General features: G+C 60.5%; 1 protein-coding gene across 1 annotated transcript in view; it reads left to right on the top strand.

The window, feature by feature from the left end:
- The window catches only part of HSPG2 (heparan sulfate proteoglycan 2), a 189,453-nt gene that overhangs the window by 78,975 nt on the left and 84,339 nt on the right, over positions 1-26,139 (top strand). The window contains exons 24-35 of the mRNA XM_030537635.1: positions 280-456; positions 3,170-3,349; positions 3,749-3,867; positions 4,739-4,850; positions 5,861-5,974; positions 7,200-7,327; positions 7,497-7,583; positions 9,120-9,169; positions 9,558-9,637; positions 11,380-11,520; positions 11,624-11,815; positions 23,869-23,961. Of these exons, the coding sequence (XP_030393495.1) occupies positions 280-456; positions 3,170-3,349; positions 3,749-3,867; positions 4,739-4,850; positions 5,861-5,974; positions 7,200-7,327; positions 7,497-7,583; positions 9,120-9,169; positions 9,558-9,637; positions 11,380-11,520; positions 11,624-11,815; positions 23,869-23,961 (1,473 nt within the window). The remainder of the gene's footprint in view (positions 1-279; positions 457-3,169; positions 3,350-3,748; positions 3,868-4,738; positions 4,851-5,860; positions 5,975-7,199; positions 7,328-7,496; positions 7,584-9,119; positions 9,170-9,557; positions 9,638-11,379; positions 11,521-11,623; positions 11,816-23,868; positions 23,962-26,139) is intronic.

Here is a 26,139-nt window from a genome sequence, read left to right as displayed (position 1 = left end):
GAGAGCGCCGCCGGGCAGGTACCCTCTGCAGGCAGCGCCTCCCCCCCCAGAGAGCCCCGCCGGGCAGGGGCACAGCCCCATCAGCTAACCTTCAGTGGGGCCAGTAGATCCGCCCATGTCAAGCGCCGCGTTCACTGGCCTGCCCCCCATGTCCTCGATGCAGACGGGTGTGCTCACCCCGTGCCAGACACGGAGCCCCCAAGAGGGCAGTGAGGCACAGTGAACCCAGGTGTCCTGCTCCAGGTGTAGGGCTACCAGTTGACACTGTTTGTGTTGCAGGTGCGGGCCCTGGATGGTGAGCGGGCGCACTTCAGCCTGGCCAACCTGGCCAACACCCGCACGGTCAGCGAGGGCATCCGCTCCCCCGGCCATGCTGAGTTGGCCTTTTCCGCCTTCAACACCCTGCCCCGCGATGTCTACTACTGGGTGCTGCCTGACCGCTTCAAGGGAGACAAGGTGCCCCCCTCCACTCCACGGTGCCTGTGGCTGACGCGGCCTCCCTCCTGGCAGGCTGGGCTGGCAGCATCATAGTGCAGGGGAAGGGTGGGCACTGGGGAGGGCAGGTGCTCCAGGGGCGAGCAAAGAGATGGAGTGGGGGAGGCTATGGGTGGGGCGAGATGGTGGGATGGGGGAGGCTGTGGGTGGTGGGGGCAGGGGAGGCTGTGGGCAGGGCAGGGCAGGGCAGTGGGATGGAGGAGGGTATGGGCAGCGGGCTGGGCCATGGGGCTGGGGAAAGGGGAGGCTGTGGGCAGGGCAGGGCAGTGGGATAGAGTAGAGTATGGGCAGCGGGCTGGGCCGTGGGGCTGGGGGCAGGGGAGGCTGTGGGCAGGGCCGGATGGTGGGACAGTGGAGGCTGTGGGTGGTGGGGGTGGGGGATGCTGTGGGCAGGACTGGGCAGTGGGATGGAGAAGGGTATGGGCAGCAGGCTGGGCTGTGGGGCTGAGGGCAGGGGAGGCTGTGGGCAGGGCAGGGCAATGGGATGGAGAAGGGTATGGGCAGCAGGCTGGGCCGTGGGACTGGAGGCAGGGGAGGCTGTGGGCAGGGCAGGGCGGTGGGATGGAGGAGGCTGTGGGCAGGACAGGGCAAGACAGTGGGATGGAGGAGGGTATGGGCAGGGGGCTGGGCCGTGGGGCTGGGGAGGCTGTGGGCAGGGCCGGATGGTGGGACAGTGGAGGCTGTGGGTGGTGGGGGCGGCAGATGCTGTGGGCAGGGCTGGGCAGTGGGATGAAGAAGGGTATGGGCAGCGGGCTGGGCCTTGGGGCTGGGGGCAGGGGAGGCTGGGGGCAGGACAGGGCAGTGGGATGGAGGAGAGTATGGGCAGGGGGCTGGGCCATGGGGCTGGGGAAAGGGGAGGCTGTGGGCAGGGCCGGATGGTGGGACAGTGGAGGCTGTGGGTGGTGGGGATGGGGGATGCTGTGGGCAGGACTGGGCAGTGGGATGGAGAAGGGTATGGGCAGCGGGCTGGGCCTTGGGGCTGGGGGCAGGGGAGGCTGGGGGCAGGACAGGGCAGTGGGATGGAGGAGAGTATGGGCAGGGGGCTGGGCCATGGGGCTGGGGAAAGGGGAGGCTGTGGGCAGGGCTGGGCGGTGGGATGGAGGAGGGAATGGGCAGGGGGCTGGGCTGGAGGCGGGGGATGCTGTGGGCAGGGCAGGGCGGTGGGATGGAGGAGGGTGTGGGCAGGGGGCTGGGCCATGGGGCTGGGGGAAGGGGAGACTGTTGGCAGGGCCGGATGGTGGGACAGGGGAAGCTGTGGGCAGGGCAGGGCAGGGCGGTGGGACGGAGGAGGGTATGGGCAGCGGGCTGGGCCATGGGGCTGGGGAAAGGGGAGGCTGCGGGCAGGGCAGGGCAGGGCGGTGGTATGGAGAAGAGTATGGGGAGAGGGCTGGCCGTGAGGCTGGGCAAAGGGGAGGCTGTGGGCAGGGCTGGGCTGTGGGATGGAGGAGGGTATGGGCAGGGGGCTGGGCCGTGGGGCTGGCGGCAGGGGAGACTGTGAGCAGGGCTGGATGATGGGACAGGGGAGGCTGTGGTCAGGGCAGGGAGGTGGTATGGAGAAGAGTATGGGCTGGGGCTGGGCTGTGGGACTGGGCAAAGGGGAGGCTGTGGGCAGGGCAGGGCAGGGCAGTGGGATGGAGGAGGGTATGGGCAGCAGGCTGGGCCATGGGGCTGGGGAAAGGAGAGGCTGTGGGCAGGGCAGGGCGGTGGTATGGAGAAGAGTATGGGCTGGGGGCTGGGCCATGGGGCTGGGCAAAGGGGAGGCTGTGGGCAGGGCTGGGCTGTGGGATGGAGGAGGGTATGGGCAGGGGGCTGGGCCGTGGGGCTGGGGGCAGGGGAGGCTGTGAGCAGGGCCGGATGGTGGGACAGTGGAGGCTGTGGGTGGTGGGGGCGGCAGATGCTGTGGGCAGGGCAGGGCGGTGGGATGGAGGAGGGTATGGGCAGGGGGCTGGGCCATGGGGCTGGGGGCAGGGGAGACTGTGAGCAGGGCTGGATGGTGGGACAGGGGAGGCTGTGGTCAGGGCAGGGTGGTGGGATGGAGGAGGGTATGGGTAGGGGGCTGGGCCATGGGGCTGGGGGCAGGGGAGACGGTGAGCAGGGCTGCATGGTGGGACAGGGTAGGCTGTGGTCAGGGCAGAGTGGTGGGATGGAGGAGGGTATGGGCAGGGTGCTGGGCCGTGGGGCTGGGGGCAGGGGAGACTGTGAGCAGGGCTGCATGGTGGGACAGGGTAGGTTGTGGTCAGGGCAGAGTGGTGGGATGGAGGAGGGTATGGGCAGGGTGCTGGGCTGTGGGGCTGGGCAAAGGGGAGGCTGTGGGCAGGTCTGGGCGGTGGGATGGAGGAAGGTATGGGCTGGGAGCTGGGCCGTGGGGCTGGGGAGGCTGTGGGCAGGGCCGGATGGTGGGACAGTGGAGGCTGTGGGTGGTGGGGGCGGCAGATGCTGTGGGCAGGGCAGGGCAGTGGGATGGAGGAGGGTATGGGCAGGGGGCTGGGCGGGGGGCAGGGGAGGCTGTGGGCAGGGCCGGATGGTGGGACAGGGGAGGCTGTGAACAGTGGGGTGGGCAGTGGGTGGGGGTGGCTGTGGATGGGGCCAGGCAGTGGGAGCAGGGGAGGCTGTGGGTGGGGCTGGCGGCCAGGCCATGTTCATCACTCCGGCTGAGTGGCGCTGCCCCGCGCAGGTGACCTCATATGGTGGGGAGCTGCACTACACCGTTACACACAGCGCGGCGCCCGGCGCCCAGCCCCTGCCGGGCCAGCCCGACGTGCGTCTGCGTGGCAACGGCATCTTCCTGGAGCACTTCGCCAAGGCCGGCCCCCTGCCACGGACCCCCACCCGATTCACAGTCCCCTTCCTTGAGGTGAGAGCATGGGTGGCCCCTGCAGGAGCTCCGCCCCCAGGGAGTAGGATGGGACCCCAGCACCCCTCACCCGTCAGCCCCTGAGTATCACAGAGCTGGTGCCTGGGTGGCCCAGAGCTAACCCATGGTACCCTGCCAGGGTGCCCTGCCCTCACTCCCAGTGACCTCTGCCCACTGACTGGCCCATCGCCTTGCGGGTGGGAGCGCGTATGCCTGCTGCTTGGGGACATGCCATACTATAAAGTACCCAGAATCCCCTGCTCCACCAGCGGCAGTGACTGCTAGAGTGCCCTGGGCTCCAACCTGCTATAGCCTGTGTGTGGGGAGCGGGGCTGGCGCGGGTGGCGCATGTGGCTAACAAGTGGCCGGTCACCCTGGTATTTGCTGTGTCCTCCCTAGCGTGCTTGGCGTCGAGCTGATGGGCAGGATGCCACGCGGGAGCACCTGTTGATGGCGCTGGCCGATATCGACCTTTTCATGATCCGGGCATCGTACATGGACAGGCCAGCGGAGAGCAGGTAACGTGGGCACCGGGGACCGGCCCTGGCCTCTGCTCCAGCCTGGCAAGAGGCAGTGGGGGGCTCGGAGCGTGGGAGAAGCCGTCTTTGCTGGTGTCCCAGCTGAGCCCATTCTGTGGGGAAAGGGCCAGTCTGCCAGGCTGAGAGACAGTGCCAGCTATGACTGCTCCCCAGCCTTGTGCACACCCCACACATATGCATCATACACACTTCACGCATGCACCATACACACACCACACGTACACCACGCCTGTGCATATGGACATGCCACACACACACCCTCCGCACCAGACCCGAAACTCTCGTGCCAGTACCAGTGCAGCTCCCTGCTGGGGAGCAGAGGCTGCAAGTTTTGGGCTCCTCCTCTTCTTGCCCCCTGAAGCCTTCCTGCCCTTGACCCTGGCAGAGCCTCGGAGAAGGCCCTCCCTGGCAGTGGCATGGGGCCCAGCTGATCTGGGGTCAGAGGCTGTTCCTGGGTCCGGCGTGCCAGAGGGCAGTGCGATGGGACAGCAGGAGAGAGGCTGCTCTGAATTCAGCCGCGGTAGCTGCCTCTGCCTTGTTCCAGGAACCCCCCTTCTCAAGCTGCTGTGTACCTCTCTGAAAAGCAGGGAGTGCTTCCCCTCTGCCAGGACAGGTGGGCATGGAAGGCTCCTGTCCCCTAGACAGACCTGGGACACAGCTGCCCACACACAAAACGATCCAGGATGGAGGGTGACCCTCGATCTCGCCGTCTCACCTGGGATCCCGTGGAGTCTGGCTGTGACCCTTGGGAGATCCCTGCCGGGGCCAGGGACTGGCTGTGCCCAGGCAGCCTGGCCCAGGCCTGTCTCTCTGCGGATGCTGAGCTCCCTCCTGGCCTTTTGTCTCCCAGGCTCTCCAACATCCACATGGACGTGGCCGTGCCCCATGCCACTGGCCTGGAGCGGGCAGTGGAGGTGGAGGAGTGCACCTGTCCCCCTGGCTACCGCGGCCCTTCCTGTCAGGTGAGTCTGGCCCTGGAGTAGGCACACAGGGCAGCAGCACCCCCTCTGGCTGGGGGGCAGCCTCCTCCATGGCATTGAGAGCCATGCAGCAGGGGCACCTCCCAGGTCCAGAGACAATGCTGCCTGGCGCTAGATGGCAACTGTGGGGCGCAAGCCCTCTGCTCCTCCCTTCAGCTGCTGGGCAGCCCTGCTGGAGGGGCTGGTGTCCTACTGGTGCCAGGCCTGGGTGGCAATGGGGCTCTCACTGGCATACAGGGAGTCAGAGAGCAGCCCCGGTGTTGGGGAGGCTCTAACTGTGTCACCTAGGAGCAGTGTCTGAGCTGTATCATGGGGGCTGGGCAGCGTGCCCCATGCCAGCCATGACAGCTGCATGGCCTATTTGGAACTGGAGGGACAGGGGGCCCATGCTGAGTGAGTCTGATCCGTGTGCCAGACTGACCTCATTGCTGCTGAGTGTGGCGCTGACTCTGGGGGGGGCGGGGGCAGCGGGAGGGCGCGTGGAGGGCAGGGTTGCAGCAAGAAAGGCTGCAGCCTCCCGGCCATTCTGAGCACGGAGTCCAAAGGACAAAGCTCCCTGGGAGACCCTTCCTTGGCCTGAGCTGGAGGGAGGGGTCTGAGGGTGGCATACCTTGCCTGGCACCGGGGGAGGGTCCCAGCCGTGCCTGGCACCTGGGGCAGAGTCCCAACCCTGCCAGGCCCCAGGGGAAGGTCCTGGCCCTGCCTGGTGCCGGGGGAGGGTCCTGGCCCTGCCTGGCGCCTGGGGCAGGGTCCCAAGCCTGCCAGACCCTGGGGGAAGGTCTCAGCCCTGCCTGGTGCCGGGGGAGAGTCCCAGCCCTGCCTGGGACTGGGGGAGGGTCCCAGCCCTGCCTGGGACTGAGAGAGGGTCCCAGCTGTGCCTGGCGCCGGGGGAGGGTCCCAGCTGTGCCTGGCGCCGGAGGAGGGTCCCAGCCCTGCCTGGTGCCGGGGGAGGGTGGATTTAGGAACCCACTGGCCCTGTTCTCTCCCCCAAGGACTGCGACGTGGGCTATGCTCGCACCTCCAGCGGCCTCTACCTGGGTACATGTGAGCGCTGCGACTGCAGCGGGCACTCGGGCGAGTGTGATGCCGAGACGGGAGACTGCCAGGTGAGCCCTGCCCCTGTGAGCTGCCCTATCTGGGGTGAGTCCGTGAGGGCGGTTGTGTGACTCAGCAGGGATGTTCCCTGCCATGTGACATCCTGCACTCTGCCCTGGCCTGGCTGCTCCCAGGGCTTCCTGTGGGGCTTGGAGCAGAGGGCCTGTGCCCAGAGCCATGCCAGCCAGCTCCCCTCAGGGACACCTTGGCGAGCTCCCTGGCTCTGGGGAATGAGGATGGCCTGGGACAGGCAGTGGGTGCCAGTGACCTATGCAACATCTTGTATCTGGGGCTCCAGGTTCCTGGGCAGGTGCCAGGCTGCAGTGAGAGTGAGGGGGTGTCAGAGTGGAGCTGGCAGGGCCTGGCTATAAGAGATAAGAACATACGAACAGCCAGAGTGGGTCAGACCAAAGGTCCATCTAGCCCAGTATCCTATCTGGCAACAGTGGCCAATGCCAGGTGCCCCAGAGGGAATGAACAGAACAGGGAATCATCAGGTGATCCATCCCTTGTCGCCTATTCCCAGCTTCTGACAACCAGAGGCTAAGGACACCATTCCTGCCCAGCCTGTCTGATAGCCATTGATGGACCTGTCCTCCAGGAACTTATCTAGTTCTTTTTTGAACCTTGTTACAGTCTTGGCCTTCACAACATCCTCTGGCAAGGAGTCCATAGGCTGACTGTGCGTTGTGTGAAAATATACTTCCTTTTGTTTGTTTTAAACCTGCTGCCTATTAATGTCACTGGGTGACCCCCAGTTCTTGTGTTATGAGAAGGAGTAAATAACACTTCCTTATTTACTTTCTCCACACCAGTCATGATTTTATAGACCTCTATCATATCCCCCCTTAGTCGTCTCTTTTCCAAGATGAAAACTCCCCTCAGTCTTATTAATCTCACCTCACAGGGAAGCTGTTCCAGACCCCTAATAATTTTGTTGCCCTTTTCTGAATCTTTTCCAATTCCAATATATCTTTTTTGAGATGGGGTGACCACATCTGCACACAGTGTTCAAGATGTGGGCGTACCGTGGATTTATAGAGAGGCAATATGATATTTTCTGTCTTATTATCTCTCCCTTTCTTAATGATGCCCAACATTCTGTTCGCTTTTTTGTCTGCCGCTGCACATTCAGAGAACTATCCACTGTGACTCCAAGATCTCTTTCTTGAGTGGTAACAGCTAATTTACACCCCATCATTTTAAATGTATAGATTCCTTCTTTTTCCTTCTCAGAACTGCCAGGACAACACCGAGGGCACCAGGTGCGAACGCTGCCAGCCAGGTTACTATGGCGACGCCCGACAAGGGACCCCAACAGACTGCCAGCCCTGCCCATGCCACGGACCATATGCCACCAGCCAGTACGTCTCCTGACAGCCTGGGGAAGTCCCACCCCACAGGGCTTCTGCTCGCTCCATGTCTTGTGTCATCCTGTCTGTCTGTTGGTCCATGGGGTGGGCTGCGGGGCGGACAAGGCTGGGCCGAGGGCAGGGCTAGGCTGCGCATGACTCTTCTTCATCCTCTTCTCAGGGCCACGAAAACCTGCTTCTTGGACATGGACGGACAGCCCACATGTGATGCCTGCACCGCAGGCTACGTGGGCCGCCAGTGCCAGAGGTACGGGGGGTGCCAGTCGGTCCCTGCTCAGACACCACTCAGGGACTGCCCCATGCACCCTACTTGGCTCACCTGAGTGTCAGGCTGTGCCTGCCCTGGTGGTCTGGGGCAGTGGAATCGGCACTGACTGGTGCCAGGGGTGCCCCCAAATGCCAGTGTAGGTCACTGCTCTGGGAGCCCCAGCAAGGCTCCTGACACTGGCACTTGGAGGAGGGAACCTCCTAGCTAGCCCAGCACAGCCTGTCTCCTGCAGAGTCGAATGGGTCTCGGAGCCTGGCCGTGGGGCTGTCTGTGGCTGCTGCCCGGGTGTGGGGTGCCAGGGTTCTGGGGTTGGTTAAGGACTGTAGGGCTAGGGCAGGGGGCTCAGTTGAGAAGGAAGCTCCTCCAGCCCTAGTGCTGAGGCCAGGACTCCCCATGCTCCTGCCCGGCAACCAGCCCCTGAATGCTCTGGGGGCCCGATTCTTCCCCCAGGGGGACGAGTAACCCCCGTCGGGGCAGGAAGAGCCACTCGTGTTGTGGGGGAAGAGGGCCAGATGCAGAGTTCAGGGCGCCCAACTCCAGGCTGGAAGCAGCATGAGGGCAGCAGAGATACAAAGAGCCAAACCAGAGTTGGGTGGGCAGGTGGGGGGGTGAGGGGCTGTGCGTGAGGGGGCTGTGGGATATGGCTGTGTGGGAGTTGGAGACGCAGGACTGTGGGTGTGGCGTGGGACTGTGGAGGAATGGGGGGCTGTGAGGGAAGGTATGGGGGAGGGGTTGTGGGTGTGGGGGCAGTATGTGGGGTGGAGGCTGCGGCTGTGTGGAAGGATGGGGGTGGGGTTGTGGGCGAGGGGGCTGTGAGGTATGGGTGTGGGGAGTGTGGAGGTGCAGGGCTGTGGGTGAGGGGTGGGCCTGTGAGGGAATGGGGGGATGTGAGGGAAGGTATGGGGGAGGGGTTGTGGGTGTGGGGGCAGTATGTGGGGTGGAGGCTGCGGCTGTGTGGAAGGATGGGGGTGGGGTTGTGGGCTAGGGGGCTGTGAGGTATGGGTGTGGGGGGTGTGGAGATGCAGGGCTGTGGGTGAGAGGTGGGCCGGTGGGGGAATGGGGGGCTGTGAGGGAAGGTACAGGGGAGGGGTTGTGGGTGTGGGGGCAGTATGTGGGGTGGAGGCTGCGGCTGTGTGGAAGGATGGGGGTGGGGTTGTGGGTGAGGGGGCTGTGAGGTATGGGTGTGGTGGGTGTGGAGGTGCAGGGCTGTGGGTGAGGGGTGGGCCTGTGGGGGAATGGGGGGCTGTGAGGGAAGGAATGGGGGAGGGGGTGTGGGTGTGGGGGCAGTATGTGGGGTGGAGGCTGCGGCTGTGTGGAAGGATGGGGGTGGGGTTGTGGGTGAGGGGGCTGTGAGGTATGGGTGTGGGGTGTGTGGAGGTGCAGGGCTGTGGGTGAGAGGTGGGCCTGTGGGGAAATGGGGGGCTGTGAGGGTAAGAGCAGCCGGGGTTTGGTGGGCTGAAGACTGGCACAACCAACTCCCCAGGTGACCAGGAGGTCTCTTTGCTTTGCCCCCAGGTGCGCTGCTGGCTATGTGGGGAACCCCAGCCTGGGACAGCCCTGCAGAGGTGAGTGCCATGGAAGTGAGTGGCAGCTGGGTCTGAGAGGGGGGTCCCTGGGGTGAGACGGGTTCGGGGCCCAGCGCCAGGGCTGTTGGGAAGGAAGTCGTACAAAATTCCCAGCGCCCAAGATCCAACCCCATGCAGTGCACTTGGGGTTATGGGGCCTGGTGCCTGGGGACGGGCTCTCCTGGGGGGTCCAATTGTGAGGGAAATTGAAGGAGCCCTGGCCTGGGGGAGCCCATCGTGGATTCTGGTGCCCCATCCTGTGGGCAGGGCAGAGCTGGCAGTTACCCATGGAGCAAGAGGGTGCTGGGCTCAGAGCCCCTCCATTGCTTGGCCCCCAGACGACCAGGCTCAGGAGTAACAGCTCTTCTCTTCTGCCTCCTTGCTCTAGAGCTCAACAGAAACTGCAGCTGTGACCCACAAGGCAGCGTGAGCAGGCAGTGTGATGCCAGGGGGCAGTGCCAGTGTAAGGTGAGAGAATAGCTCCCTGCTAGCATGTTCCTCTGCCATGTGCGGGGCTCATCCACAGCCCTGCCAGGGACCCATCGGGGAACCTTGCTCCATTCCTCCCCCGTTGCCAGCTCTGTCAGGAACTCATCGGGGAACCTAGCTCCATTCCTCCCCAATCGCCACCCCTGGCGCGTCTCCATGGGGGCAGGGAGGGCTTTCAGGGTGCCACAGGCTGACGCTCCCAGCTGCTGCTCTAACACAGGGTGAACTGAGCCAGGAACACACAGTGCTGGTGGAGCTGGGACAAGAACTCAGGAGTCTTGGGCCCAGCCCCCTGCTCTAATCTCTTCCCCACTCCCCTCCTAGCTCCAGGAATCCTCACTGCTCTAACCACTAGACCCCACTGTCGTGGATCCACTGGATCGGTGTTACAGACCCAGCTTTGGAACAGTCTCTAGGAGGAACCGTTCACTGGGCTATACCCCGCCCCCCCAGGGTCTCACTCTTCCTCCAGAGCAGGGCCCGCTGCCTGACCACCTCCGAGACGGGCCTTCTGGGGCTCCAGCCCCCCTGCCTCACACTGGGAGCTCTGTGCAGCAAGTCCCACTGAGCCAGACTCCCGTGGAGACTTGTGTGCTGTGCAGGGATTAACGCCCCTCAGCCAGCGCTGTCACATCCGTCGGGTTTAGTCAGCAGCTGGAGCTCAGCATAGGAAGCCCCGGGTTAGCCCAGAGACCTGAAGGTGAAAGCGCAGCCCATCCTGGTCAGCCCAGTCCAGGGCCCAGCCAGGCTGTAGTGAACCCATGTTCAGGCTCCATCTGTCTCTCTGCCTGACCTCCTCCTTGGTCAGTTCTAGGTGAGAGCCCCGACTCCTTCCAGCAGGCACCTCTGGTCACCACCTCACCCCTCTCCAGTCCTTTGTTCTCCAGCTATTGCTTAGCTCCTCTGCAGAGAGGTGGGAAATCCATCTCCCTCTGGACCATTGGTTCCTTGGGGTCAATGTTCTGGGACTGGGTTGGCCGTTGGCTTCTCACATACTCCATTGATGTGGAATCGGCCTTGGCCAATCCTTTTCAATGACCAGGCCCAGCTGAGTCAGCCTGGCGACACTCCTACCTGTGTTCCAGCCTGCCCTGAGAGCCCTTCCTCCCCTCTGGGAAATACAGGGAAAACTGAGGCACGCACAGGCGCCATACAAATCTTACAGAAAAGTCTCACTTTGTCACACCAACTCCCTGTTCTTGTTAACATCATGTGCTAAGTGTAACTGTCTCTCCTGTGTCTGACGCTGAGCTGCCCTCAGTTTCCCAGAGCCGCGCTGGGAACCAAATTCCCGAACTGAGTTGTTCTTTGCTTCTCACTCCGAGCTCTGGCCTGTGCCTGCCCCGTGCTGCTGACAGCTCTCACTGGGCTGCCCCAGCTGTTGGGTAGCTGGCCTATGCCCACGTGCATTGAGCCTGCACCCTCTGCCTGGCCCTGATCTTCACCAGTTTGTGCCTGAACATGGGAACTTCCTGCCTGTCCCTGACATGAGGGAGGGGAGCAGGGTCCCTGGGGGAGAGGATCCCTCCGCAGCTGCCCCAGGATTCTGCTCCACTTACCATTTCGTTCCCGTGCTCCTGGCCCAGTTCATTGCTTGGGGAATTCCAGCCCTGGAGAACAGGGTGGGGCTGGTTCGACCCCTAGGCAGTTGGTGTCACTCAACCATCTCCCTGGCTGTTGGGCCGTCTCCTCAGCCCCTCATCTGTCCCATTCCCTTGCAGCCCCACGTGGAGGGTCCCTCCTGCAGCAGCTGCCGTGCCAACCATTTCCACCTGAGCACCGAGAACCGCGAGGGTTGTCTGCCCTGCTTCTGCATGGGTGTGACCCAGCAGTGTACCAGCTCCTCCTACTACCGGGGCCTGGTAAGAGCCCATCTCCCCCAGCCTCCCGGTCCAGTCCCGCAGGGTGCCTGGTTCGTAGGGGCCCCTGGTTGAATTCACGTCCCCTGGTGTCTGTTCTCGGCAGGTCACGAGCCCCTTCCTGCCGGGCGACTTCCAGAACTTCGCCCTGGTGAACCGTCAGCACAGCACCCGCATTGTGACTGGCTTCGCCGTGGAGCTGTCAGCCGAGGGGCCGCAGCTCTCCTTCGGGCGCTTTGGCCAGCTGGGCCAGGAGTCCTACTACTGGCAGCTGCCAGAGCCCTACCAAGGAGACAAGGTATGGCCCTTCCCGTCTCCCTGCCCCACCATGGCTGGAGAATGGTTGAGGGGCCCTCTGGGGCCAGGCCATATGGCATGTGTCTGTGCAAGAGCTCTGCATGCCCAGGGCTGGCACTCTGAATGCCATTGTGCCCGGTAGCTCCTGAGGCCCTGGGCTCCTGCACTGGACCAGTGATGCACCTGGCTTTTCTCCAGCTCTGCCGAGCAGTGGGTCTCATAGGGCTTTACAGAGGGCAGTACTGTCAGCCCTGTGTTGCAGATGGGGAAACCGAGGCACAGGCCTGTGCTGTTGTGTCTCCTGGGCCACTGTCATCAGCATGTGATCCCTGAACCTATGAGCTTCTCCCTCAGCCCCGTGTTGAGGCCAGAGCGCCATCTTGCCGGGCCCAGCAGGGCCAAGCCCAGGCAGAGGATAGCACTGGTTCTAACGGGCCCTGTTCCTCAGGCAGCCCTGAGGTGAGCAGTGCCATCGCCCCTTGGAGATCCCCCAGGCCTCCACCTCACACTGATCCCTGCAGCCGGATCCTGCTGGCACAGACCCAGCCGCGCCGAGAGCCCAGGGAAGGTGACCCATCCCCTGGGGATTGCTGCTGAAGGGGGCATGAGCTCTGTCAGAAGCCTGGGGGGCTGTGGCTCTGTCTCTGGGAAGGGGATCTGCCCCATGAAGGCAGAGTTGCCTAGTGGATAGGGGCTGAGGTGGGTCTCAGGAGACTGAGGCTCAGTTTCTCTGGCCTCTTGTGTGACCTTGGGCAAGTCGCTTACCAGCTCTGTGGCTTTGCTCTCTGCAGCCTGGGGCTGTGCCACCTACTCCCAGGAGGAGCCCACTCTAGGGACTTTGATACGAGCAAAGTCCCGGCTCCCTGGTGCCCTCCGTGGGTCTGTCTACACTGTGCACTAACCCCAGGCGCTGACTCAGATTTGAGCCCAAGCCCCTCTTCTATCCGCATAGAAATCAGGCAGATTCAGGTGTGCGAGCCCACAAACCCTAGCTCCTAGGACCCTGCTGGGCATTCGGTCAGAGCCTGTGTCCAGCCGCGACTTGACTCCAAGTGTGGTCACAACTGGAGCTGCAGCCCCGAGGCAGGGGCATGTTTGCATGGGGCCAGCCATCGCAAGCTCAGCTTTCCAACGAGTCCACAGGCACGGGTCCCAGGCATGGGTTTCCATGCAGTGGAGACACCCCTGGCCTGATGCCCAAGCAGGCAAATCGGCACCCGGCACTCAGTAGATGTGTTCGCCATGCGGTGATGTCCCAGGATCACAGGACAGCTCGTGTCTGGAATGGACTGTACTAACTCCAGACACCCCTTCCCCACGGGGGGCAGCACTGGGCCACGGCAAAGGGGGCAGAGCTGGGGGCTGCATTCCACACCCACTGCTCCCCCTGGCTGGGCATTTGTTCTAGATCAGCTCTGCCCCCCTTCCATTGAGCCCCAGCAGGTGGAAGGAGAGAATGACTCTGCCCTTACGGGGGGGAAGGACCCAATTCACTGTCTGTGACCAGGGGAATTTGTTCCTTCTCTGGGCACCAGCTGTGTGCAGGGAGTGCTAGCCATGTGCCAGGAGCGCCAGCCATTTGTCAGGAGTGTCTGCCGTGTGCCAGGAGTGCACCTGTGTGCCGGCAATGCCCGCCGTGTGCCAGGAGTGCACCTGTGTGCTGGCAGTGCCTTCCATTTGTCAGGAGTGCCCGCTGTGTCCCAGGAGTGCCTGCTGTGTGCCAGGAGTGCACCTGTGTGCCGGCAGTGCCCGCCATGTGCCAGGAGTGCACTTGTGTGCTGGCAGTGCCCGCCATGTGTCAGGAGTGGCCGCTGTGTCCCAGGAGCGCCTGCTGTGTGCCGGGAGCACCAGCCATTTGTCAGGAGTGCCCGCTGTGTCCCAGGAGCGCCCACCGTGTGCCGGGAGCACCAGCCAATTGTCAGGAGTGCCTGCTGTGTGCCAGGAGTGCACCTGTGTGCCGGCAGTGCCCGCCATGTGCCAGGAGTGCACTTGTGTGCTGGCAGTGCCTGCCGTATGCCAGGAGTGCACCTGTGTGCCGGCAGTGCCTGCCGTATGCCAGGAGTGCACCTGTGTGCCGGCAGTGCCCTCTGTGTGCCTGGAGCACACTCCGACATGGGTCCCGTCCCTGCCCCGGGCTCACAGGCACATTCAGCACAGATTGTGCCGCATGCAGACAGGGCACGCAGGGGAGGAGGGCATCTGGTTCACGAGTTGGAGGGTGCGGATGAGAGCGGGAGGCGAGTGCACAGGGAGGGTGAGAAGAAGGAATGGCAGGAAGGCTCGGGGCTTGGCAGTGAGAGGAGAAGCTGGAGAGGGCTATGGAAGAGCCATGGGACAGGAAGAGCCAGGTTCACACTCCGCAACTGGCTTTGAGGAGCAGCTGTCCAGCTGAGCCAGATGGGGAGGGGGGCAGATAGCATGCCGACCATCTGTCCCCAGTCCCTGGGCCCCACGAGTAGGGAGTGCTCTGTCCTGACCCCTCCTGTCTGTTGGCCCCATGCTTGGGCAGGCTGCCTTGCCTTGGGGTTAGCTCAGCCCTGCAGTGGAGTGTTCATGGCAAACCACGCCCACGAGGCCCTGCTGCCTCATTCCCAGCCCGGCTCGCGGTCAGCAGCAGGCCGACAGCTGCTGGGCGGGCGGGGGCGGCTCGGTTATTCAGTCATCTGGAAGGGATTTCCTGCGAGTGGGCGGTTTGGCTGGGCCACACTAGGTGCAGGTGGGCTCCTGGCGCTGCTCATTTGTCCTCAGTAACCCCGCTCTCTCCTCTCCCTCCCGCCTGCCTCCTCCGTTAAACAGAGAGAAACCTATTTTGCTCGGATGCGCCGTGCGCACGAGGTACTAGGCACGGGCACTGCATGGCGGGGGCGTGAGCATGGAGTGCACTGTGGGGCTGCCAATCTAACCCACAGACACGGGCCTGGGGCAGCCAAACTCTTGGCTCCCAAGGGTCCTGGAGTCCATTGGCCTCGGGCATGTGGCCCTCCTGGATAACCTGGCAAATGGTCATCCACTTGCTGGGGGAAGGGGTGTGACTTACCTACCTGCCAGGGGAGGGGCTCGCCTGTGGAGGGCGTGGCTTACTCACCTTTATGGGGAAGGGGGCGTGCCTTACCTGCCTGCTGGGGAAGGGGTATGGCTTATCTCAGCCCCTCTCCCCCATCTTTGGGACAGAGCTAATTATATGGAATTTGCATGCTACTAATCCCCTGGGGGCATTTGGCCAACCCCAGTGCTGGATTGTCTGGGGTGTCCTGTCGGGGCCTTGCCAGTGGGAGGGGAAGGGGCATGGCAGGTTCGGTTGTGGCCAGGATAGCCAGGCCAGGGTGGACTGTGCCCATGCCTTTGCCCGGTGCTTGGCAGAGTAGCACCGGGGGTCTCTAACACCCCATGAATACTCTGCCCGGCACCCACAGTCATGGGAGCCCCCCAAGCGGTGCCCATTAGGATCCTTATGGCACTGTGCCCTGCTCACCACCGTGGGGCAGGGGAGTCAACATGTCCCTTTCCCCTCTGAGTCGCTCCCAACAATGCCCTCTCCTGGCCTGGGCATGGTTGAGCCTAGTACTGGGTCCCCAGTGTTCATAGTGGGGACATGCCGAGGGTAACAGGTTCTGGGTGGCATTTTTGAGAACATGGTAGCTTATAGCGATGACAGTGTGGTGCAGGGGCAGTGCCACGGGGACTCACCCACGTAGCTGCTCATGGAGCTGGAGCATGCAGTGTGTGGCGACCCTGGCCTGTGGCACTGGGCGCAGCCAGGGGCAGGTGGGTGAAGGGTGTGAGGGCTGCTCATGCCCCCTGGCTGGGAGGGCCAGTGGATTCACAGCCCTCTTGTGCCTCCCATCAGAATGGCACATCCCTTATGGAGGAGCAGCTGCGGAAGGCTCTGGCCTCGGGTAGGATCCTGGGCTCTGGAGGGGGCAGCCACAGGGCCAGACAAGTGGCTAAGGTAATGGGGGGGCATTGGCATGGGCATGCTCTGCAGTGATTGGCAGGTCAGAACCCCTGCTTGGACTCTGTGGGGCTAGAACGCAGAGGGGCTGGGACTAGGGAAGGATCTAGGAGGCTTTGCATTATGCTCTTATGCAGCATTTTTCTGTGCTGCCTGTGCCCACCACTCTGCCAACCTTGCCCCATTCTCTGACCCAGGCCAGCCAGCCAGTGCCCTGCCCCATGCCAGCCAATGCCTAGCCCACCCTGCTCCCCTCCATGGCAGCCAGCGCCCAGCCCCACACCACTCCCTGCCCATTGCAAGCAAGCACCCAACCCTACTCGGCTCCCTGCCATGTGCTGTGTGTTTGGCCCGACGCTGGTGGTTTGGGGTCCAGCTGGCCATGGCCTACTCTGTACCCCCCATTGGCATCATGATGGGAGGTTCCCTGGTGCCATTTGCTGGTGCTGCAGAAGCTAATTTGCACAGCAGCAGGGCGCGGCAGCCCCAGTGCATGGGGGCTGTGACGATGCGGTTCTGGCGGGACCCAACTGAGAGTGCCAATTCAGGACCAATTGCTTAAACAGGGCAGTCACAGCCCAAGGCTGGGGTTTTTCCACCTCTAAGGCAAACCAAACCAGCCAGACAAAAATGACTTTGGTTTCACCCCACTGGCTAACCACAAGTCACACAAGCAATTTCCTTAGACACTCCAGTCTCCCAGTATCACCACCAGTGCCACCCGTCCTGGGGATGAATGGTTATGAAAACCAACACCCCAGTAAAAGAAAATGGTTCTCTCGATCCCAAAGGACCAAGCCCCAGACCCAGGTCAATATACACATCAGATCTTACCCACAAAGCACGCTGTTGCCAATCCTGTAGAATCTAAAATCTAAAGGTTTATTCATAAAGGGAAAAAGATAGAGATGAGAGCTAGAATTGGTTAAATGGAATCAATTCCATACAGTAATGGCAAAGTTCTTGGTTCAGGCTTGTAGCAGTGATGGAGTAAACTGCAGGTTCAAATCAAGTCTCTGGAGAACGTCCCCCACTGGGATCGGTCATCAGTCCCTTGTGCAGAGCTTCAGCTTGTAGCAAAGTCGCTCCAGAGGTAGGAAGCAGGATTGAAGACCAGATGGAGATGAGGCATCAGCCTTATATAGGCACCTCCAGGTGTAAGAACACTTCTTTGTTCTTAGGCCATAGCTACACTGGCGCAACTTTCGCGCTCAGGGGTGTGAAAAAACACCCCCCTGAGCGCTGCAAGATACAGCGCTGTAAAGCCTCAGTGTAATCAGTGCCGCAGCGCTGGGAGCGCGGCTCCCAGCGCTGCAAGCTACACCCGTAGAGGAGGTGGTTTACGTGCAGCGCTGGGAGAGCTCTCTGGTTTAAGTGCAGCGCTGGCGCTCCAACCACACTCACACTTCAAAGTGCTGCCGCGGCAGTGCTTTGAAATTTCAAGTGTAGCCATACCCTTACTGTGGAAAATTACAGCAAAATGGAGCCTGCAGTCACATGGGCAAGTTCCTGCACACCCTGCTGAGTTACAAGGCGTATCTGCCTCCTCTCCATGGGTCAGTTGTGTAGCTGATGGTCCTTAATGGGCCATCAAGCAGGCTAAGCAGAGCTAACACCAACTTGTCTGGGGTGTCACCCAGAACTACAGCACCAATTTGAAATACAGACAATACAGAGCCAATACTCATAACTTCAACTACATAATGATACAGACATACAGAAGCATAATCATAACCAGTAACCCATAACCTGGTCTTAGACACCTTATATGACCCCCTTCACATAGGATTTGGTGCCACTACAGGACTTTGGTTGCAAACCATGTTCTATATGGTCCCAGTTTATATCAATGTCACAGGGGCCATGCGGAGATGATGCTGCCCCCACAACTGGAGCCTTGGGCTTCTCCCCAGCTCAGTGGTGGAAACAACAGGCCAAAGGCAGCCAGGCCATGGCCCTGCCCTACTGAGGCCAGGTGTCCCAGGCTGGCTATTGCCGTGTGGCATGTAGGTCACCCCTAGACTGCCAGGTGCATGGCTGTGCTCCGAGGAGACGTCCTGCCAGCGGCTGCTGCAGGCCACCCAAGCAGGGCCCTGCCCCTGAGGCTCCCGCTACTGGATGCGTCCAGGGGGCGCTGTTTGGAGAAGGCCCAGCATCCCTGGTATGTGGTTTCGGTACTGCGCTACCCCAGGCTGGGGCGTGGGTGGGTGGGGGTCAGCGCTGTCCTGGCATAGCGTGTGTGAGATCAGCGCTGCTCCGTCCCGGCATTGTGCATGGGCAGCACTTCCCCATCCTGCTGTGGTGTGGTGGTGGGGCTGGCACCGTGCCTAGTGTGGGGTTGGTACTGCACCCAGCAGGGTGTGTGGGGTTGGTGCTGTGCTTGGTGTGGTGTGTGGAATTGGCACCACGCCTGGCATGGTGTGTGGGATTGGCAGCATGCCCAGTGTGGTATGTGGGGTTGGTGCTGTGCCCGGCGTGATTTGTGGGGTTGGCAGTATGCCCAGCATGGTGTGTGGGGATGGCACCACCCGGCGTGGTCACTCCCTGGCTCTTTCTGTCCGTCCCCTCTCCGCCCTCAGGCTGACGAAGTGCAGTGGAGGGTGGATGCTGAGATCTGGGAGCTGCTGTCTGGCGTTGCCGTGAGGCAGGTGGCCTCTCCACACAGCACTCCAGCCCACATGTGTAGGGCCGCCCCAAGGCCCTGGCCCCAGCCAGCAGGCCTGCAAGCCCCCTCCACTGCCAGGCTGGCTCACAGCCGCCCTACTCGCCCTCTCCTGGCCGCATCTCCCCAGTCCTCCTCCTCGAAAGCGTCTTCATCCCCTGCTTCCCTGGCTGCGTCGGGTTTGCCCCTGGCACCACGGGCCCTGCAGGTACAGCCATGGCTGTGTGGGATGCTGCTTAGGCACTGGATGCCCCTCCCCTGATTCTTCCAAGCCCTGGCTCCCCCCCCCTCCGTAGTGTGTGCCTCAGCAGTTCTCCCTGGCATGGGGACTCCCTCCTGCCACCCTCCTCACCACCCTCTCCCCACCTTTGCTGCCCTCTCCCACCCTCTCCCCACCTTTGCTGTCCTCCCCATCCTCTCCCTGCCTTCACTGTCCTCCCCCTGGCCTCTCCCAGCCTCTCCCCACCTTCACTGTCCTCCCCATCCTCTCCCTGCCTTCACTGTCCTCCCCTTGCCCTCCCCCACCCTCTCCCTACCTTCACTGTCCTCTTGCCCTCCCCCCACTCTCTCCCTGCCTTCACTGCCTTCGCTGCCCTCCCCCACCATCTCCCTGCCTTCACTGTTCTCCCCTTGCCCTCCCCCACCCTCTCCCTGCTTTCGCCACGCTCCCTCTGCCTTTGCTGTCCTCCCCCTGTCCTCACTACCTCCCTGCACCCTCTTGCTGCCATCCCTCCACCTTTGCCACCCCGCTGAGAAGCCATGGCAGAGCCGCTTGGGCTTTCCAAACCCCTCCCAGGGCAACCCTGGCCAGGCAAGGCAGCACTGGTGCCCAAGGGGATGCCACATGTATGGAGCGGCCCCGGGTCGGGCCATGAAGCTGTTTAAACGGTATCTGCAAATGGCCTCAGTCGTTAGCTCTGCTGCCCCTGTGCGAGGCCCCTCCAGCAGACCAGTGTTCTAACCCCACCGCACTCATCTCTGGGGTCTCCTCCCCCCCAGGCAGTCTATGCTCTGCAGTGCTGTCCCGGGCCTATGCTTTGCCCCCGCATACACTGACTGAGCCCTCCCTTGGTCTCTTGTGTTGCTAAAGCCCCAGTGGGAAGCATTGCTCAGACCTCGCTTCCAGGAGTCCAGCAACCTCCTCTCCCAGGGCCACAGGCTTGCTGCTGCGGCTGAGAAGGTACCAGAGGCTAGGGCGTGCCCACCTGCATGGCCTGGGCGGGAGGGGATTGGCTCCGTGGGAGGGAATAAAATGGCCCCGCTGTCCCCGGGGGTGGCACTGCATGTCCTGAGGGATTGCATCTGATACCTGCAAGAGCGCTCCCTGGCCCCTGTTCGGAGGGCAGCCGTCTGTCCAGGGTACTGCGGGCCAGACACCGATCTCGCTCCCCCGGTGGGTCTCTGCCAGGGTAAAAGCACTTGGGAACAAGAGCAGATTCTGGCTTTGTTTGCCAACTAGATACTACGGCACAGCAGCTCCACTGGCCAGTCCTTCCCAGCTAAGCAGACCTTGCATAGTAGCATGCTGAGGCCGGGGCTGGAGCACCACTGCAGTGGAGCCTGAGGGCCGGATTCAGAGCTGATGTAGATGGTGAAAGCCCAGCACTTTCACCCCATTGACCCAGCCCATGCATGGGCCTTCCTGCCCATTGCCGTGCCCTGCGATTCTATCCTGCTTGGGGGTGACGGAGCCTGGCCTGGCTTGGGGCAGTGGAGGTGCTGTCGGGAATTGTGTGGTTTGCTGGTGAAGTCCTTGAACTCTGCCTGTGTGTGTGTGTGTGCGGGCGGCTGCAGCAGCACAGTCGTCCCTAATGAGTCTGTTCTGGCTCCCTGTGGCCAGGAATGGCCGGCGCTCCCCGTTGGTCAACCGCAGATGGACAATGGGGGCGGGGGTTTCCTAGTTGTGTTCCCTAAGTGATCCTGCTCCTGGAGGGGATGGGTTAGACCCTCTCCAGAGAGACCGCTGGGGACACTTCAGCCCCCCCGCATCGTACCCAGGGTCCCCTGCCCCCACAGTGACCAAGAGGAGCTCTCCTGCGCAGGCTGCCAGGCATGTCTTCTGCGAGACTGCCCTGCACCCCTAGCTGAGCACAGCTCCAGCCTGCAACGCCCAACCAGGCTGCATTTTTCCTGGTGAATAGAAAATTCCACCCATCTGGAAAACAGCCCCTTGCAATAGACCCCTGCTGGCTCCAGCTTTCCTGCCACGCCTCTAGGTCCCGCTTCATGGCAGGCGCAGTCTCCAGCATGGCCAGGGAGAGCTCTGAGAAGCAGGGGCATGGCTGTGCTCCAGCCTGGCACTGCTGGAGCCTTGGGTACAATCTTAGCTTGGCTCACAAGTGTGATAACTCTACGGGGTTTCATCCTAGGCCCTAGTGGCCCCTTCTCCCTCATTGCATGGTGACAGGTTTCAGTGGTCGCCGGGTTAGTCTGTATCAGCAAAAACAGTGAGGAGTCCTTGTGGCACCTTAGAGACTAACATTTATTTGGGCACAAGTTTTTGTGGGCTAGAACCCACTTCATCAGATGCATGCAGTGGAAAATACAGGAGCAGGTATAAATACATGAAAGGATGGGGGTTGCTTTACCAAGTGTGAGGTCAGTCTAACAAGATAAATCTATTAACAGCAGGATACCAAGGGAGGCAAAATAACTTTTGAAGTGGTAAGAGAGTGGTCCATTACAGACAGTTGACAGGAAGGTGTGAGTAACAGTAGGGAGAAATTAGTACTGGAGAAATTAAGTTTAGGTTTTGTAATGACCCAACCACTCCCAGTCTTTATTCAGGCTTAATCTGATGGTATCTAGTTTGCAAATTAATTCCAGTTCTGCAGCTTCACGTTGGAGTCTGTTTTTGAAGTTTTTTTGTTGAAGAATTGCCACTGCTGTTAATTGATTTATCTTGTTAGACCAGGGGTTGGCAACCTTTCAGAAGTGCTGCGCCGAGTCTTCATTCATTCATTCTAATTTAAGGTTTCGCATGCTAGTGATACATTTTAATGTTTTTAGAAGGTCTCTTTCTATAAGTCTACAATTTATAACTAAACTATTGTTGTATGTAAACTAAATAAGGTGTTTAAAATGCTTAAGAAGCTTAATTTAAAATTAAATAAAATGCAGAGCCCCCCTGGACTGGTGGCCAGGACCCGGGCAGTGTGAGTGCCCCTGAAAATCAGCTCGTGTGCCACCTTCGGCATCCGTGCCTAGGTTGCCTACCCCTGTGTTAGGCTGACCTCACACTCGGTAAAGCAACCCCCACCGTTTCATGTATTTATACCTGCTCCTGTAGTTTCCACTCCATGCATCTGATGAAGTGGGTTCTAGCCCATGAAAGCTTGTGGCTAAATACATTTGTTAGTCTCTAAGGTGCCACAAGGACTCCTGTTATTTTCCTCCCCCATTGTTAGTCTGCACTCGGGAAGCCAGCAGGGGGCTCAGCAGGTGGGGTGGAAGGGCATCAGCAGGGCTGCAATGCAAAGGTTGTGCCCCTGCCCATGGGTACCACTGCCTCGCAGCCTGGGCGTGGATTAGAATGAGTGAGGCAGAGCAGAAGCGAGGGCTGCCACCCCCAGGATTTCTAGGAACTAGCACACCGCTCCTACCTCACCCATGGCCTTTCCCACGGGGCACAGCTTGTGGTGCATCTCAGTGCCATGCCCGTGCTTTGTGTGGCTCCCCCTCAGCTCCTGCAGCCGGCCAGGTGGGGACGCTCAGTTGTGGCCCCTTTGTGACACGGTGCCATGTGCCCATCTCTCTCCTCTCCCAGTATTCTCTCGTCTACAAGGGTTTCTCTCTGCTTCCTGAAAGTGTTTTCTACTGGCAGCTCCCCGGCGCCCTCCTAGGGGACAAGGTAACTGCACTCTGTGCTGGGGAGGGGAAGCACCACTGGCAGCAGCCACTTTGATCTAGGTCCAGAAGGGGGGTGCTGGGATCTGGAGTTTGGCTAATCCCTTGTCCTCGAGCGCTGGGTTGTGTGGCTGAGCAGAGTTCCTGTTGCAGCCTGCTCCGAAGCCTACGGCAGAGTGGTCCTGGGGAGCCCCCTGCCTTGATACCCCGTTCTATTCCCCACCCGGGTTCTGTGCCTTCGCTGGGTCTGTTCTGCACAGGCCCTGCTTGTCGGAGCCTGTGGTCCTGGGGGAGGGCCTGGCCTCCTCTGGGGCGGAAGGGGCTCTGGGAGCTCTGGGCTTTGCCTTGAGGGCTCCAAGGAGGAGCGTCGCACCCTCCAGAGCTGTAGATCGCTAAGAAATCCCCTACATTTCATCGGCTCCAAGGCCAGGAGGGACCATTGTGATCATCCAGCCCAGAGGGTCCCAAACTGTGCCCTGAGGCCTCCCCATGCAGTGGCATTTGATGCTGCAGCCACCGCTAGCACTTGAGGAAAATTAGTTACCTGAATGATTACAGACCTATAAACTCCAGCGCTGTAAATAAACCACGTGATGGTCTCGATCACATCTCGGCACTGCCGAGCCCAATCTGTGCGGGGCCGATATTGCAGGGGGCCTGATTGCCTTGGATTGCGGGGTGGGACTGGCCCGAAACCCTCCAGCCGCCCCAGGAGCTGCCACCTCTTGGGGCCAGCACCTTCTCCTCGCCCTCTGCTTAGCAGCTCCACTTGTCTGCCACCTGCCGGAGGCGCTGTGCCCCACTGGCCCTAGGCAAGGCCATCTCTGGGCACCATTCTGCCAGCAGGGGGGCTAGCGGCCAACTGCAGCCGCACGACTCCTCATTGCTGGCCACTTCCCAGTCAGACATGGGTGCCCTGTTGGTGAGAAAGGACCTGCTGGGGGGATGTGACTCAAGCTGTTCAGGGGGCAGCTGAACCTTTACATTGTGCCCCCCACTACCAACATACACATGGGGGGGGCAATGCCCCCAGCCTCTGCCTGTGGTTGCATCAGTGGTGTAGCCCTCCCTTGCGGTGCATCCCTCAGTTTGGGAAGCCATGATCTAGCCTGACCCCTGGATAGCACAGCCCAAAGACCTGCCCCACAGCAATTGTCTGTTAGAGAAAGAGCCAGGCTGGCTTTCAGGTGGTCAGAGCTGGAGAATCCACCAGAAAGTGGTTCTGAGGGTTAATTACCCTCACACGTGCTCCCACTGCTGGACTGACGAGCCTGTTGGTAAATCTTTGTTCCCCATGCAGGTCCCTACAGCCTGCGGTCAAGGCCCTCAGAGCCATCTCTTTGTCAGGCTAAGGAGATGGAGCTCCCTGGGTCGATCGCTATCGGGCAGGTTTTTGATCCTTCCCCCTGCCCTGCCCCTCTCCTCGTCCCTAGTGCCCCCCTCCTGGACTGACCAAACCAGCCCCAGGGTGGACTCACTTGAGGGACCCTTGGCCTGGCCGGTGGCACAAAGCCCCACCCTGCATGGCCAGGCCAGGGCACCACAGAGTCAGAGCTAAGGTGCTGCAGCCTGCGCTGTTCCTTTGCTTTCTCAGGTTGGCTCCTACGGTGGGCGGCTGCGCTACACCCTCTCCTACAGCTCTGGGGGGAGGAGTGCCCCGCTGCCTGATGCCGACGTGCAGATCACGGTAAGGGGGCTGCCTGGGATGGAGGGGGCTGTCCGGGATGGAAAGGGGGCCTCCCTGGAACAGGACAGTGAGGGGCCTGTGGGGCACTAGGGCTGTCTGGGATAGGAAGGGAACTGCCTGGGACAGTGTTGGGGGGGGGCTGTCTGGGTGATGGGGTGTCTGGGGGCAGGGCTGGAAGAGCAGGGGTCTGCGATCGAGGGGCATGCAGAGAGCTGGGGGAAGGGAGGCTGGGACAGAGGGCAAAGAACACAAGCCAGAACAGGGAAAAGTCAAGGTAACGATGCTGCCTTTGGTGGGACACTTGTGAGAGTATCAATTCAGGACAAATTACTTAGAGCAGGGCAGTCACAGCCCAAGACTGGGGTTTCTCCACTTCTAAGGCATCACCGAACCAGCCAGACAGAGGGGACTTTGGTTTCACCCCACTGGCTAACCACAAGTCACACAAGCAATTCCCTTATACACTCCAGTTTCCCAGTATCACCACCAATGCCACTCATCCTGGGGATGAATGGTTATGACCAACATCCCAGTAAAATGAAAAAGGTTCTCTCGATCCCAAAGGACCAAGCCCCAGACCCAGGTCAATATACACATCAGATCTTACCCACAAATCACGCTGTTGCCAATCCTTTAGAATCTAAAGGTTTATTCATAAAAAGAAAGACATGTAGATCAGAGCTAGAATTGGTTAAATGGAATCAATTACATACAATAACAGCAAAGTTCTTGGTTCAGGCTTATAGCAGTGATGGAATAAACTGCAGGTTCAAATCAAGTCTCTGGAGAACATCCCCTGCTGGGATGGGTCAACAGTCCTTTGTTCAGAGCTTCAGTTTGTAGCAAGGTTCCCCCAGAGGCAAGAAGCAGGATTGAAGACAAAATGGAGCCGTTTTCAGGGCCTTTTGTATTCTCTGCATGTGGAAGGACACCCCTCCGTTCTTACTGTGGAAAATCCCAGCAGCAAGATGGAGTCTGGAGTCCCATGGGCAAATCACATGTCCATGCATGACTCAGTGTGCAGGCCTACGCCATTATTTCCAAGTTAGTTTGAAAGTTCCCAGGAAAACTCAGATGTGGATTGTCGTCTCCCAAAGCGCATTGTCAGTTCAGTGTTTCTTGATTGGGCACATACTGAGAACAGGAGCACTTGTGGCACCTTAGAGACTCACAAATATATTTGAGCATAGTCCTTTCTCAAGAAACTGAACAAATGCTTTGCTGAGGCTACTTGGAATCAAATACAACTACAAAATGACACACACATACAGACAGCATAATCATAACCAGCAAATTATAACCTTTCCCTAGACAGCTCACAGGACAACCTCTGTACAATACTTGTTGCAAATATATCACAGTGGTTGCAACAATGATCTCTGCAGTCAGGGTTTATGTCAATAACATCACAGATGGGTTCGATGTGTTGAAGTGAGCAGGGCTTGGTGAAATGCATCCTGGGGCATGGAGGGAGCTAGCTGAAGCCAGCTGGGAACAGTTAGTGACTATCATGGAGAAGTCCCCGAGGACAGGTGAGGTTCCAGAGGACTGGAGAGACGCAGCCTGGTACCTGCCTTTGGAAAGGGGAACAGAAAGGATCTGGGGAATTACAGCCCAGGCAGCCTGACTTCAGTACCCGGAGAGATGCTGGAACAAATGATTCAGAACCAATCTGTGAGCACCTCGAGGACAGTCAGGCGATAAGGAACAGCCAGCATTGATCTATCAAGAACAAATCACGGCAAAGCAGCCTAATTTCCTTCTCTGAGAGGGCACTGGCCTAGTGGCTGGGGGAGCTGTAGATGTGGCATGTCTTGAGTTCACTAAGGGAAAGGCAGGGGCAGGGTGCGATTTCACATGCCAGTCTCATAAGCAAACTAGGGAAAGGGGGGGTAGATGAAACTACTCTAAGGTGAGTGCTTTAGAAAGGGGCAGTGGTGCCCCTGGCACAAAGACGGGCCCTTGAATCTGCCCCCACAGGGAAGGGGCTACATGGGGGGAGGTGTCCAAGCAGGCTGGGTGAGGAGAGGCCAGCACCTGCGGGGGGCGCTCACAGCACAAGGGCCCGGTAGGTGAGTGGAAGGGGGGTGGCATCTGATGGAGGAAGAGGATCAGAATGGGTCTGGGATGGACTGGCACGGTGTGTGCATGGAGTGCCCTGCCAACTTGGAGGAGAGG

Source organism: Gopherus evgoodei, chromosome 18 (genome assembly GCF_007399415.2).
Source record: "Gopherus evgoodei ecotype Sinaloan lineage chromosome 18, rGopEvg1_v1.p, whole genome shotgun sequence".
NCBI lineage: Eukaryota > Metazoa > Chordata > Testudines > Testudinidae > Gopherus > Gopherus evgoodei.
Note: the sequence above shows the minus strand (reverse complement) of the source record. Positions and strands in the feature narration are given on the sequence as shown.